Source organism: Corylus avellana, chromosome 4 (assembly GCF_965113065.1).
Source record: "Corylus avellana chromosome 4, dhCorAvel1.hap1.2, whole genome shotgun sequence".
Lineage (NCBI taxonomy): Eukaryota > Viridiplantae > Streptophyta > Magnoliopsida > Fagales > Betulaceae > Corylus > Corylus avellana.
Window position 1 is genome coordinate 17,515,909 of NC_142493.1, and position 15,527 is coordinate 17,531,435.

The window sequence follows — 15,527 nt, forward strand, 5'->3', positions numbered from 1 at the left end:
ATAAAAAAAAGAAACACACTTGCCTTCTTTTAAAGAGAGTAGGTGTTGGAAAACCCATAGACCTCATATGCCTAGTTCATCTTCTCCTAATAAAGCTGTGATGAATACCTGTTGTATCATGCCATCACCCATAACTTTTAACTTTTGGTCAGCCACTCCTTCCATGCATCAGCCTATAGAATCGAGCTGTTCCCAAACACAATGACAGCATCAAAACCATTTCTGCTCGTCACAGAACCTCAAGAAAAGCAAGAAACCATAGATTTACATCTGACTGAACTGATGGAATATGCACCAAGAAAAGAAGCAAATCTTACATACTTCAGTTAAATTATGTTCTTCCTATTCACATACTGACATACACATACTTGGGTGTAAGAAAGAAGAAGAAAAAAACACATACAGAGATCATCAAACGTTTCCAAGGTGACAACAAATGCAAATTTCTCAGCTCAAATGCAATCCATGACTGAAATGGTCCTCCAGAGAAGATAGGCGTAGAGCCCTTCTAATACTTGCTTTATCCTTCTTAATGAGGACCAGCTTGTCATAAACACACCATGGAAAGCTAAGAAAATGATCTCGTTCCATACCCTCATTGTAGCAACCCCAGTAAGTATGATGATATGTAACATAGTACCAAGCTGAGGCTTTGGCATATACATCATTGCCTCCAGAATCTAATCCACTTCCCTTCTCATTGAACCAGGCTCTAGCTTCCTTTCTCAAGGACTTGACAGCCAAAGTAATTGCTTCTGCATCTCTCCTCCTAGTGAAAGACTTGGCCATTTTCATAATATTCCCACTCAGTATTTCAGCCTCAGTTTTGATGCCATAATAGTCCATCAAGTTCCCCAACTTGTAATCGTAACTGCTTTTGTAATAGAAAGCGTCGTCGATGAAATCCTCAAAACCATCAACTTCCATGTCAGGGTCATATGACCGCCTTGCCCTATCCTTAGTGAAGGACATAGAAGAATTAGAACTTGGTGCAATTTCTCTCACCTCCCGGAAAAGCTTTCCAATCACATTGTATGACTCATAGGTGGGTTTGTCTGGCTTCTCCATGAAATCAGGATATTCTTTGACATGAAGAGTACGCGGTATTACAGCTGGTACGCCAGTTTTTGGAAAGTCAACAGCAATTGAGAATAGCTTTGCAAGCTCTATACATGGACTACTCATTGCTTTTGCAGGCTCTTTATCTGCATGAACAGTGTGGGCATTGGCAATAATTCCTAAGCTATCGTTGACTATGTAGTTAACAAAATACTCCTCCACTTCCTGTAGCAGAAGAAATGAACATCTGTTATATTGGAATTTGGGGGGAACAGAATCTTTTTAAGTTGCAATGCGTGAGGATTAAAAGAAAAATTGAACTGAAGCTTAAATTTGAATTACATTTACAGGTACATTATGATATGTACAGGAATGAAACTCATCGATTCAATGCTTTCAAGGATTTTAATGGAATTCCAATCAGTGCAATGCTGAACAGTTTAAGCTGCGATCGGCCAATCTATGCTGTTTTGTGTTTAAATTCTGCCCCTCTCATACAAATTTTCTACACATTTTATACTACCATTGAAATTAGGCTTATATCCGACCACAGCCCTAATACAATGTTAAGTAGTTCCCCTTTTAAATGACCATTAAAAGCAAACGAAGTAACAAACTCTGCACTAGGAAGACAAGAGACCCTAAAAGACATTTCTTTCCGGGAACAGGGGAGAGCCAATGGAGAAAACCGAATCCAAGACCCTGCCCCATGCTTGGAAGTGCCTCAATCCTCAGACCACCACGAAAGGAAACCACTGGCAAGTAGAAAGGCACTTAAATAAACCAACAACCAACATGTTAACTAAAGTGTAAGAATATGCCGCCATTCCATGCTCGGTTGCCTATATATATTGCCTATCACCTGGCCATTTAGTTTGATGTAACACCTCCTAAGGTGGTTTCTTGGCCACACATTCTAAGTTGTTATTTGATATCATCCTTATTTCCTTTTTTCTTCTTCTTTTTTCCTTTTTGTTGTTTCCTTTTTTTCTCCTAGTTATATCTAGGACATGCAGCTCATGATAAGCAAATCCTCTACTTAGCACTAGCATTTGGAATAGACCAATACTTTCTTTTCCTTCTTTTCAATCTCAAACATGAATATGTGCTTCGCACAAGGGCTCTACCTCTCTACTGGATCATGGCGATGAGTTCAATATATAGTTTCTATTTACAGAAAATTAGTTCTAAAAAGACTCAAAGTTTTGGGGCAATGAAAGAATCATGATAAGGCATTTCGAAGTAAGAAACTCACTCTCTTCATAATCTATTCATAAATGTCTTCAAAGGTGAAACATAAGAAATAAGATCAATAGGCCTACATTAATCATTTGCTATAAATCCATTCAAATGCGTCCACTAGAAAGAACTGATTGAAAACCATTCAATATGCAACTTAGTCATTTTTCATCATCCATTTGATTGTGTTCAGTAAGAACTGACACTATAATGTCAGAAAAGACTTGAAATGTAATCTTCACAAATATTATAATGTCATCAAGCCACACAAGGAGAGAGATAGAGATCATGATTAATCAAATGTAACGTTGAGATCAACTTCATTGCAAACAAAATAAGAACCTAAGGGCTTACCTAAAGAACAGAATAGAACCTAGAATAAACATTTCTTGTAAAAGAAAGTTCCCAAAATTACTTGAACATGGCAATATATTAAAGAGAGTAATACCTCAATGGTAACATCATGATCCAACTGGATAGTTTGTGCTGGGCTGTAATCCATTGGTTGGGCTTGCTTAGGTGGAATCAGTTCAGGATCCCAACAGACAAAGTAGATATCTCCATCCAAATCACTACCGGAACACTCATTTGGATGAGGTCTTAGATTTCAATTAGAATTTGATATCAGTATTCCAGGTTTACATGGAAAATTTTGTGAATAATACACAGCAATCAAGTAAAAGCAGCACTTCCGGTTATACCCCTTACATAAGAACAAACTACACTCCACCACATATAAATCAATTATTGCTTCCGCAAACAAAGCAAATCATATCTGATCTTTTGCATAAACAAGATAAGGACCATTATCTACCACTGAACCAAATCCCTAGGTGTCATATTACATGGATATAAATACACAAATTGGTTTTAATGTCAAATTTATCTAAACCCCAGTTTTAGAACTTCAAAGGGAAAGAGAAGTTTTTATGTAGCACAGTTCATCATCTTATCCACTGCAGTAAAAGTCACAGAATGTCATATCAAGAATGAATTCTTGCAGCCAATGGTTCACATCCCAAACCCATACCATGTCTTATCATGTTTTAACAAATGACAAGCATGCTTGACAGAAAAATAAAAGAGATATGACCAGCCTCCAAGTACTCAACTACTAAAATTTAAAGGACTTCACGTAAATTTATGGGCCGCAGTCACAGTCTCAGTTACAGAATGTCATCCCCAGACAATAATTTCTTGCAGCCAATTAGAACCTAGCTCATAAACAAAGATTAGCTATCTCAAAAAGACAGGAGAGAAGAAGCTTAAAGTTTCTGTCCTATAATTCAAACTAAGATAAAATTCTGCAGTTTAACTTTTAAATTCAACTAGGGCTCTAATGTATAGTAGGCAAAAACATAATTCACTGATATATGTCGCAGAAGTACTAAGAGATAAATTTACCTAGATCCTCTTTGAGGGAAAACAACACAATCCACCATATGGTGCAAAGCCGGCACATCAACAGCCCTTAAAACACGCACATCTCCTGGATGCAAGCAGGGGTTTTTGGCAACTACTACCTGCCCCTCAACAACAAAATGCTGATCTGATCCAGTGCCACTGAACATGATGGAATCATTGTAGAACTCCTTATATCTAGTGCCAGAAAATTGCACAAATACCTGACCATATCCCAAGGTTCTGGTTTCATCCAGACAACCCATCATTGCTCTTCCATCTGGAATAAAGATCCTTGTTTTAGTCCGCAATTCCAACAACTTTGATGCTCGGAACGTCTGCAGCATCATAGAAAGAAATGGTTCCGCATCAGGCATATAACCACATACGAGCAATTCCTTCAAAATGTTGGTATTCTCCCCCGGGGACATCATATCGAGAGCCTCCTGTGCCTTTAATGGATCTGTTAGTATAGCATCCAGTTGTTCTACAGCTTGTCTTTGTTTATTCTCAAAAACATAATCCTGAACACCAAGGGTAGACAAAAGTGTGATCAACTGGCGATTTAGATAACAAGGTTGAAACTTGCTATATGCCAAGACATCGAGTTTTGTGTTTTCTGATTCATACTTGGACATGCTCTTCCTTAATGATAATTTCAGTGATGAAGTTGGATCAACAGCTACAACACCCTTATACCCACCATATCGGATCTGAAAGGCAGATGGACTGGTTCTTTTACAGCCACATTTTGAAGCCACTTTCCGGGCAAATTCAGCAGATATTTTCCCAATTCCATCAGAGAAGACATACTTGACACCACCCCGCTCAACCTCTATATCAGGAATAATTTCCATTTCATGCCTACCAACATTAAGAGTTTCTGTGGATGAACCGAAGGATTGACCCAGTCTGGCAGCATATTTTGCCACATTTTTAATCGAATTAAAATTGCCCATCCAGTCTCTTATATCAGCAGCAGTTAGTCCATATCTTGAAGCAAACATCCATATAGAATTATCCCGCAACTGACTTGATGAGAATGCAAGAGTTTCAAACTTCTTACCAGCAATAACTATGCCGTTTCTAAGAATTGACAGAATTCTTTTGTAGATTCCAGTTCTCCTATCCTCGTTCACAGAAGACGTACGTAGAGATAAATCTGTTGAAAACATTTTATTGAACTCCTCATCAACAAATGAGACACGAAGAAAATTATCAATATCCTCAGAAAAGTGACGCAGTACACGGTTTGATACATTAATTTCTGGACCGCAGCAGTACACTTTACAAGGTGTTATCTGAACCCTGTGTACATACATCAACCCAGAGTCTAAGGATATAGCAGGCGGCTTTGGAGGATGCCTTGATGTGCGGTACTTAATATACTGCTCTTGGAGCCACCTCGATGGCTCATAGCAACATTCTTTTAAATGATAGAGGTTCTCAAGGGCATGCTCTATATGGGCAACATCAAACCTACGGGGATCAACCAAGCGATAAAAACTATTATCAAGTGTTGGCCCAGCAAGATAACCATTCTGAACCAACATGTTAATTTTAAACAAGATTCCATACGGTAAATCAACACCGGGAGGAGGACCAACAACAGGAACTAGATCCTCACTGCAAGAAAAAGTAGAACCTCTTTCCAAATCATATTTTCCTTCACTTTCTTTATAATAAGCAAAGTTCTCCTGAAAATTTGGAAGTTTGTGACCATGAGGAAGCTCCAAACATAGAGCAGAAGACTGCCCAATACAGCATGATGGAGTAAAATCAATTGCCCGGACCCATTGGTCATCAGAGATATCCTTGAAAAAATTGAGAAACAGATCTTCAGATACATGTCCTGAAGTGCGTGAATCTTTCTCATAGATCCGAGGAGCTCCTTGTAACTAACAATTCAAAAAAGAACATACATGGTAAGAATCCTTTTTTTTTTTTTAATTATCGGTAAGTTACACTCACTTTGGTGGGACATGAACCCACGACCTCACCCTCCACCTTGCTACAACAGGAGGAAGCATCAATATATAGCTAAAAACTATGCTAAAATTAAGCAGTTGCTTTACAGTACTAGATTTATTAAAATGTTGCACAAGATAAATAACAGATTTAAAACACTATTTTGCATAAATCATTCAATTTATATATGCATCACAAATGGTGAACTGATATGGTTTATCAGGAATAACTACAACTTCTTAGCAGAGAAGATTGCACAATGAAGTTAGAATTTCTGATTTTATGCACAAGGATTAGATGATAAAACAAGATAGGCTTAAACTAAGAACAATAATGAAAATGCAGAAGATAGAAAGAACAATTTAGGCTTATACCTTGCCAACAAGGTCCCCTCCTAGTAACTTCAGCTAAGACAAGCATTGATAACTCCAATTTACTAGTGATAAATACTCATTTGCTGTCTCTACAAGAAGTGCTCATTATCCACATATCCTTATTATGAAATTCATCAAAAACAAGTATTTTCTCATGCACTTGAAATGTATAGATTTGACCATTTTCTTTGAACAATGAAGAGGAAAAAAAAAAGGGATATCTCTCTCGCCAAAGAGTAGGGACTACACCTACAGCCCATTACCAAAATAGGTGAGCCCCCTCAGAATTTGTATTGGAGGCACAGATGGGCCCGCCAATAACTAACTCCAGTTCGTGTACCTTTGTTAGGTTGCTGTGATGCTTCTCAATCTACTTAAATTAGTAAAACACCAAAAATATCACATACAAGAGGGGTAATTCAATGTATAAAACATGAAATTTTTTGAATCTATGAAATGGACAATACAATGCTTTAATAATACTATTGTTATCTAGCTACTGATGCTGTAAAGAGAAGATAACCACGAACTTTTGGGATTAATCAGAAGTAGAATGAGCAACCTGAATCAGAAGATACTTTGCAGCATGACCACGTGGACTATGCAACTCAATTTGCCAGACATTCTCATAGGAAAGCTCAAGCCTGTAGTCCACATACTCATGGGACAGAGAGAAATGTAATTTTCGCATTCCAGTCCCAAAATCCACAGAAACATTCACTGCTTTCCACAGCATTAAAAATTTCTCCTTCGAGGTCTGACAGCCAAAATGCAAGGTAATGTTTTCTATTTGATGCAGAAAGGTTCTTGGCCTTGGTACAATATCATGATCCATTAGCCGTGCCTTCAAATAAGAGCGCCCATACCATAAACGTTGATTAGCCAAGGAGATAATATACTCAGCCTCTCTGGTGGTGGTGAATTGAATGATAGCATATGCTCTTGGACCCCCATTTGTGTTCCTAACCTTAATAGCATAAACACTTCCTGCACCTGTACGTTCCTCCACAAATACCTTAACTTCTGCGGCAGTCACACTCGAAGGGAATCCAGACAATTGAATTGTCTTACCCATCCAATCCAAGTGAATATACCTGGACTCTTTTCTGCCATAACAAGCCAGTCATTGAAAATACATAAGATTTTAATCTAGCTAGCATGTGTATAATATATTGTAAAATAGGAAAAGCTACAAGTCACAATTTTTATGAAGAGAGTCAACAAATCTACGCAAATTTTTAACAGAAACTGCCAACAAAATAAATATTTTACTTAAGGTAAGAGATGTACAATATTATATATAACATTAATATCTGGGGACTGAACACCCACTTCTAAAATGTTAGTCTGTAAGTCCTATAGCTAAACAACACAGCCAATTTATGGTGGTGCAAAAGCCACCCTTGTGATAAGTATATCGTCTAAAAGTTTATGGAGATAGGTTGAAGCCCATATCTAAATAATTTGTATAAAGGTTGAAAATTTTGAAGATGTTTAAACCTCAATCATTTCAAAAGTGAATTTGCCTTGTGGGACTTAAATGGAGGTTCACACATTAAAATAAAATATATTAAAAAAAAAAAAAAAAAAAGGTCTCTAAAAGACAGTTCTTATCCAGAAACCAAATGTTTCTACTACATTCTATAGTATGGATCCTACCATGGCAGAATTTAAACATGTCTACGAACTTCCAAAATACACTAATTAATTAGTGCATAAGAGTGTTGATATCTCGAACGAGAATGTTAAATTAACATTAAGGGTTTGGATATGGATCTGAGCTCCAAAATAAACAAAACCAAATCATTAGCCACTTTCTGCGGCATTCAGCCATATCAATCAATTCAATTCTGTGGCCTAGTCTCAACAGATTGTCACAAAGGTAGATAAAGAAAGAGGTTTAGGACTAAGTGTGAAGCCAGATATAAGGTTGAAGCTGGCTTAGCCGGTGAAAAAACATTTAAAAAATAAATAAAAAAATTAAAAAATTAAAAAAAAAATTAAAAAAGAAAGAAAGAAGAATCTCTTTGCTGAGCCGGATGTGAATGCTCTTAGGCATTGTTGTGGTGGCCTGCGATCATATTGTTAAAAGTACATACTATAACTTTGATCACCTTCACTTGCTAACAAAACACACAGACGCACACAGAAAATGGAATTTGTTGAAGATTAATGGGTCACCATCAAAATGAAGCTTGAAAGTCTCAATGAACAAGTAGGACAAAGTTAAATAGAGTAATTAATTCAATTCACTGATCAAGAACCCAAAAGAAACCCAGATGAAGTGTCTCACCAGATGAACAAAACACACAAAATGGAACTTGTCGAAGATTAATGGGTCACCATCAAAATGAAGCTTGAAAGTCTCAATGATCAACTAGGACAACAGTCAAAGAAAAGTAACCAATTAAATCCCTGATCAAAAGAACCCAAAAGAAACGCAGATGAAGAGTCTCACCAGAAAAAGCTCATGAAGAATGTGAAAGACCCAGAAAGAAAGAGAGCGACACCTGAGTCCTGAGAGTGAGAGAGCGTCAATTTGTCAGTCAATTCCTCATCAGACTGGTGTCCATGGTGTAAATAGTAGAGGAGTCGTCCAAGGCGAATAAGAAAGGCAATTAATTATTCCCTGCTTCACGGACTAAGACAATTACTGCTGACGTGTGAAGCTGACGTTGCCATGACCTCCGTCGCCGGCCTCGCCCAATGGGTTGTTGCTTTTCGTTATAAAACACGCTCAGACGTACGTGGTGCTGTCACGTTTCGAAATTTCATTGGTTGGTGAGGCGAACAAGTCACTATAGTTATTGGACTTTTCCCTATATTTCTGAAAACAGAGTGAGTTACTCTGTTCTCGAGCGTTTTGGATTCCAGCTCATTAAATGCGAACGACGAATCCAAAGCGCTCTATGATTTGTGAGTCTTTCTTTTTCTTTTATTAGCTTTTCCAAAGTCTCCGTACAGTGTATAATTAAGGAGCAGAAATCCGGTACAACAGTGATCACGCTTCACACCACTGAGGCCCAATGAAATGTGACCACGTTGGCCTAGAGTGGTCCTCATTCTGGGGGGAAGAAATAGAATACTCTGCCACTCTGGGTTGTACTAGTCCGCATGAAGAGTAATGTGATGCATTTGTTTATTAAATCTTCCTTAAAACATATATATATATATATATATGATCGGGAATAAGAGTTTTCGCAAAAGCATGAAAAGACTCGTGTGGGACCGACCACTTGGGACCCTCAAACGACAGAAAGAGGGGAAAGTGGGGTCCAAACTTGTTCACCAAGGTTTTGGACGGCCAATCATTCGCTACATGTTTTCTTAAAGCACCCGCCCCAGTTTCACGGACTGGTTTCAATTGATATTTTCTAAATTTAAGAAATAATTCCGTTTGTTATTAGGATAATAAATAGCCCATCAAACTATTAAAATGTGTCAAAAATAAAAATAAAAATATAAACTAAACTATTTTTTTTTTAAATAAAAAAATCCAATGGGCGAATAAATACACTTTTGTTTTTGAAAAAATAAAAAATTAGTCATTGCAGTTAGTTTAAATTATAAAACGCTCCTGCAATACAAAAAAATATGAATAAATTCAAAATCAAACCATGTGGTTAGGCTAAATCATAAATCGCTTCATGTCGTATGAAAGTATAATTAGAGGTTCCTAGGATATACCAAAAAAATAATTTAGTCCTCGGGAGTCAAATTTTGTTAAAAAAATTTGACAAATTCTATTAATTGTTACATCAATACCAATAAAAATGACGACACGTGTCATTACTAATAAACAAAATATAAATATATTAAACTATATATTATATATATAAAGGAGAGGGTTGGTTGCTGGTTGGGTATTATTTTAGTTTTTAAAAGAATAAGGGTATTATAAGAATATAAAAAAAAAAATGTGGCATTTTTGACATACTTTGATAGTTTAATGGGCTATTTTAGCACATTTTGAACATTCTATAGCTCTTTAAAAAATTATTGTTAGTTTCGGTTTTATTTATTTCTTTTATTTTATTTTTAATATTTTTCCCTTTATTTTTTATTTATTTTTATCCAAATACGTTTTACAATTATTATTATTATTTTTTTATTGAAACCAAAGCACAAAATACTCAAAATTTGTCTCACTTTTATGTCATACCACAACCAAAAAGCAAAAAATACCATTTAAAAAGTTTTATCAAATGAACTATATATTGCTAATTAAAGTTACATATTTTATTATATGTTCTTTTTATAAATTGATGTAATAGTTCACCTGAAATTTATTATATAAGTCACTAAATAATTAAACTTAGTTGTCAAATTTTAGTGCTTCATTTTTTTTTTTAACTATACCGTCACATGAGTTTTTAAAGAATTGTGATACGTATTCCAAGCATTTTCCTCCAAGACTATACGTTTCATCTCCCTTCTTTTTTCTTTTTTAATATATATATATATATATATCATTACATTACTGTAATTTTCCCCCCTTTGTTTATTTTGGTCCGATATCATCATCTGACTTGACTGACAATAATTTGCACATGCATGTTTGTGTACGTATGAGGTTAGACAAGGGCCAGCAGAGCCCATCTATCCAGGAGTACTATCTGAGCAAGCCAACTATGAAGGAATACTTTGCATTGTCTTTTGCACAGAAGAAGATAATTTCATGTGTCGTTTTCTATCTCCAGAAGAAAGAGATAGAAATACTTTGCCTAATCTGAACTATACCAAGGGTGTCAATTCGACATTGTATCCCTAAAATAAAACTTATAACCCCAAGAGATTAACTATCACAAAAGTCTCTAAATTCCATATATATATATATAGCTTTGATGCTCACAAAAATTCAGAAAACAAACTTTAGCGATCGAGTAGAAGATAATAAGATAACAAAATACAAACCACACTCTGGCCCCAAATGTCTGCTTGGAGCATATATATTATTACAACTTATATATTCTGGCCCCAAATGTCTGCTTGGAGCATATATATTATTACAACTTATATATTCTGGCCCCAAATATCTGCTTGGAGCATGTAATATAATATATCAATGACAGTAACCAAATGTAAAATAGGCCCCGAAGACTATAATTAAAGTTTTTGGCATGTGATGCTAAACTTGTTCTTCGTCTTGATCTGGATAAGCTTGTCCCCTATGCACCATGGAAAACTAAGGAGATGAGGTCTATCCATTCCCTCATTGTAGCGTCCCCAGTAGCTGCAATGATATGTAACATGATACCATGCTGATGCTTTTGCATATACAATATGATCAGCGTCTGAGTCTGAGTCACTAAAACCCTTGTTGAACCAGCTCCTAGCTTCCTTTATTAAGGACTTCACCGCATGAGTAATTGCTTCCACATCCATATCCCTCTTCTTATTGAAATATTTTGACTTTTTCAAGACATTGCCATTGAGTATTTCAGCTTCTGTTTCAATCCCATAATAGTCCATCAAATTCCCCAGCTTGGAATCATATTTACTTTTGTAATCAAAAGCATCGTTGATGTAGTCCTCAAAGCCATCTACTTCCATGCTGGGATCATAATACTGGCTTGCTGCTTCCCTGGTGAAGGGGTTTATAGGGCTACTACTGCATGATGCAATGTCTTTCACTTCTCGAAAAAGCTTGCCGATAACAGATTGTGATTTATAAGTGGGTTTATCAGGCTTTTCCATGAAATCTGGATATCTTTTGGGACGCAGACGATATGGTATTTCGACTGCTACACCACTTTTTGGGGAGTCGACGGCAATTGAGTGTAGCTTTGCAAGCTCAATGCATTTGCGACTCATTGCCCTATCACGCTCGCTATCAGCAAAGACTTTGTGGGCATTATCAACGATTCCTAAATTGTCATTCACCATGTAATCGAGGAAATACTCTTCAACTTCCTGTGGTGCGAAATTAAGTAACATGCTTTATTATATATGTAAGGCATTGAAGGAATGCATATGAAAGAGAAATGATATATATATCTTAGAAAAAAATACCAAAAAAAAGGGCTATCACTTAAAAATTTAATGGGTGCAGAAGCACATTTCAAGAGTAGTCCAACAGATGAAAAAGTTTGGTTTAAATATTAGGACTCAAGATATCAATGGTTGAGAAATAAAAAATGCAATTGAGTAGTACGTACCTCTATTGTAACATCATGATCGACTAGCTTAGTTGGTGCTGGGCTGTAATCCATTGGTTTAACTTGCTTTGGAGGAATAAGATCAGGATCCCAACAGACAAAGTACATATCTCCATCCAAATCACTCCCGGAACATTCATTTGGGTGAGGCCTGATAATGCAATTATTAGACCAAGTTAATCAACAATGTATACCTAGAGAATGTTGTGTACAACTTTGTGTGTTGCCAAGATAAGATAACAAATAAGACAAAGAAAGCAACTTTCCACTATGTGTATGTCTGGAAGGAGGTCAGGTATGCATAAATGCTGAATTTTCTGTTGCTCTAGGATTGTGTAAACACAGTTTGTCTATGTATATTTGTGTCTTTGTGGTTGTGTGCACACATATTAATAGAATTTCATGCTTTAGAAGTATCGATTATGGGATATCAGAGTCGTACCTATTTCCCTTTTGCGGAAAAACAACACAATCCACCATGTGTTGCAAAGCTGGCACGTTAACAGCCCTTAGAACACGCACATCTCCTGGATGTAGACAGGGGTTTTTAGCAACAACTACCTCGCCCTCAAAAATAAAATTATTTGGGTCTGAACTGTTGGGACTGAACTTGAGCGAGGAGTTGCTACCGAGCTGCTTACTAAAATGAGAAATCTGCACAAATATTTGACCATACTCCAATGTCCTGGTTTCATCAAGACATCCCATCATACATCTTCCACTTGGAATATATATCCTTGTTTTGTGCCGCAAGTCCATCAATGTCCATGCGCGTAATACTTGTAGCATCATAAAAAGAAAAGGTTCTTCATCTGGCTTGTAACCCGCAGATAGCATATCCTTTAGAAGGGTTGGTATCTCTCCCGTGAACATAAACTCTAGAGCCTCTTGTGCGCTTAACGGATCTGTTAATAAAGCATTCAGTTGAGCTATTGTCTCCCTTTGCTTCTTTGTGAAAAATTTATGTTTAACCCCGAGATAAGATAAAAGAGTGATAATTTGGTGATTAAGGAAACAAGGTTGATACTTGCTCCATGCCAAAACATCCAAGGTTGTACTCTGTGAATCGTACTTGCACATGCTCTTTCTCAGTGACAGCTTAATCGATGATGTTGGATCAACAGCAACTACACCTTTAAACCCACCATATCGAATCTGAAATGCAGATGGAACATTTCTTTTGCAGCCACATTTTGTAGCCACTTCGCGAGCCAATTCTGCAGATATCTTCCCTATGCCATCAGAGAAACAATATTTGATTCCACGCCTTTCAACTATTACATCAGCAATCATCTCAATTTCATTCTTGCCAACATGCATAGTTTCCCAAGAGGAGCTAAGAGATTGACCAAGTCTGGCAGCATATTGTGCCACATTCCTTATTTCACGAAAATCACCCATCCACTCCCTGATATCTGCTGCAGTAAGACTAGTTCTTGAAGCAAACATCCAAAGAGAGTTTTCGCGTAATTGACTGTTTGACGAGGCAAGGAACTCAAACTTCTTATCGCCAATAACTATGCCGTTTCTTAGAATGGATAATATCCTCTCATAAATGCTAGTCTGCTTGCGCTCCTCATTCGCAGAAGATGCTCGAGGAGATAAAACTGTTGAGTACAGTTTATCCAAGTCCTCATCAACAAAAGAAACACGAAGAAAATTATCAATATCTTCAGGATATTTGCGTAAGATGCGATTGGAGAGACTCACCTCTGGACTACAGAAATATACTTTAGATGGAGTTATTTGAACCCTGTGTACATACACCAACCCATCATCTAAAGATATAGCAGGATGTCTTGGAAGTCGCTTATCTGTGGCGTATCTTTTATACTGCTCTTTAAGCCACCCTATAGGCTCATAGCAGCAGTCTTTTAAATGATACAGTTTTTCCAAGGCATTTTCTATATACTCAAGTTTTATTCCTTTAGGATCGACTAACCGACAAAACTTGACATCAATTGCTTGCCCAGGAAGACACCCATTCTGAACTAAGGAGTTGATCTTGAACAAGATTTTATATGGCAAGTTGAAGTCTGGGGGTGGATTCACAACGGGGACAAGAGCTGAATTGCAGGAGAAATTAGACCCTTCCTGCAGAGCAAATTGGCCTTCATTTTCTTCATAAAGTGGAAATTTTGGAAGCTGGCTCTCGTGTGGCAGCTCCAAACACAGAGCAGAAGATTGGCCAATGCCACACGATGGAGTGAAATCGACTTCCCGCATCCACGGATAACCATTAGCACAAGAGACATCTTTCTTATGAATCTTAGGGGCAGCAAGTAGCTGGGAATAGAAAGACGATTTTATTAAGAAAAACTGATAAAAAAATTTCACTGTCGCATAAATCAGAGCAATTTCTACCAATTCAAATGAAGATATATATAGGACACTAGCCCAATATCATTTAAAAGCATTGTTTCAAAGCAATGAAGTTATACAATGTTGAGATGAGATCATGTGAAAGCAGAAATTTTATTCAAGTATCTAATCAATTGGTAAACCAACACAACCATGACAACAGGAGATGGTTTGAACTTGAGAAAGCGTGGAGGCAACAAAGTAACCTGAATGAGAAGAAACTTTGAAGCTTGGCCACGTCGTCGATGTAGCTTAATCTTCCAAATGCTGTCATAGGAGACTTCAAGCTTGTATTGTTCAGAGAGATAAGAAAGAAAGAAGATCCACTTTCTCTTTTTCAAATCAAACTCACCAGAAACATCTTGTTCCTGTTTCCAGAGCACAGAAAATGTTTCTTTCGAAATCTGATATCCAAAGTGTAACGCTTTGATATCCATGCTATGTAAGAACAACCTTGGCTTCGATCGGTACAATATCAACTGCACAGAAAAGAAATGATTCTAGGCTGAAAGGAAAGCACAAGTGTAAGTAAAAGAAACGGAAGGGAATGAGAGAAAAGAGTATTAGCACATAGAGAACTGATGTTGCTGTGAAAGAAGCAAGTGTCAGGAGCAACCTATATATAGACAAGAGCAGCTTCCTTAAACTTAGGAAATAATGCGGAGTTCTGATGATGTGGACCAACTTAGGAAATAAGTCGGAGCAACCTCCTTGCTTGGCAAGAACGCTGAGATGACCAAAGCAATTAACAGTAGAGAAAAAAAGTGTAAACTTAAAGCTTGCGCACCAAGAAGTTAATGGAAATGAAGGCTACCTGAAAGCATTGTTTTGAATCACATTTTTAGGACACATGGCCCACATGGGCCATGGCTTTTCATTCTGAAGCTCAATCTTGCTCTCGTGGAAAGTTGCCCTTTACCAATTGAGGTGCAAATATATATATATATATATATATATATGAATTGTG

The 15,527-nt window shown here is 36.9% G+C and overlaps 2 protein-coding genes across 3 annotated transcripts; both read right to left on the minus strand.

Annotated features, from left to right (window-relative positions):
- Positions 1-234: 234 nt before the first annotated feature.
- On the minus strand, positions 235-8,641 carry LOC132179789 (RNA-dependent RNA polymerase 1). 2 transcript variants are annotated; one of them, XM_059592566.2, is made up of 6 exons: positions 8,552-8,641; positions 8,335-8,418; positions 6,604-7,147; positions 3,703-5,597; positions 2,747-2,897; positions 235-1,284 (listed from the first exon to the last, which is right to left on the minus strand). In XM_059592566.2, exons 3-6 carry the CDS (start codon positions 7,114-7,116, stop codon positions 448-450), a joined length of 3,396 nt encoding a protein of 1,131 aa, XP_059448549.2. In that variant the 5' UTR covers positions 7,117-7,147; positions 8,335-8,418; positions 8,552-8,641; the 3' UTR covers positions 235-447. The 2 variants fall into 2 exon arrangements, with proteins under 2 accessions (XP_059448549.2, XP_059448546.2); XM_059592563.2 differs by having other exon boundaries at positions 8,500-8,617.
- A 2,277-nt stretch (positions 8,642-10,918) lies between these two features.
- Positions 10,919-15,240, minus strand: LOC132177772 (putative RNA-dependent RNA polymerase 1). The gene is made up of 5 exons (XM_059590220.2): positions 15,177-15,240; positions 14,767-15,065; positions 12,642-14,485; positions 12,200-12,350; positions 10,919-11,954 (listed from the first exon to the last, which is right to left on the minus strand). Exons 2-5 carry the CDS (start codon positions 14,995-14,997, stop codon positions 11,148-11,150), a joined length of 3,033 nt encoding a protein of 1,010 aa, XP_059446203.2. The 5' UTR covers positions 14,998-15,065; positions 15,177-15,240; the 3' UTR covers positions 10,919-11,147.
- Between the last annotated feature and the right edge of the window lie 287 nt (positions 15,241-15,527).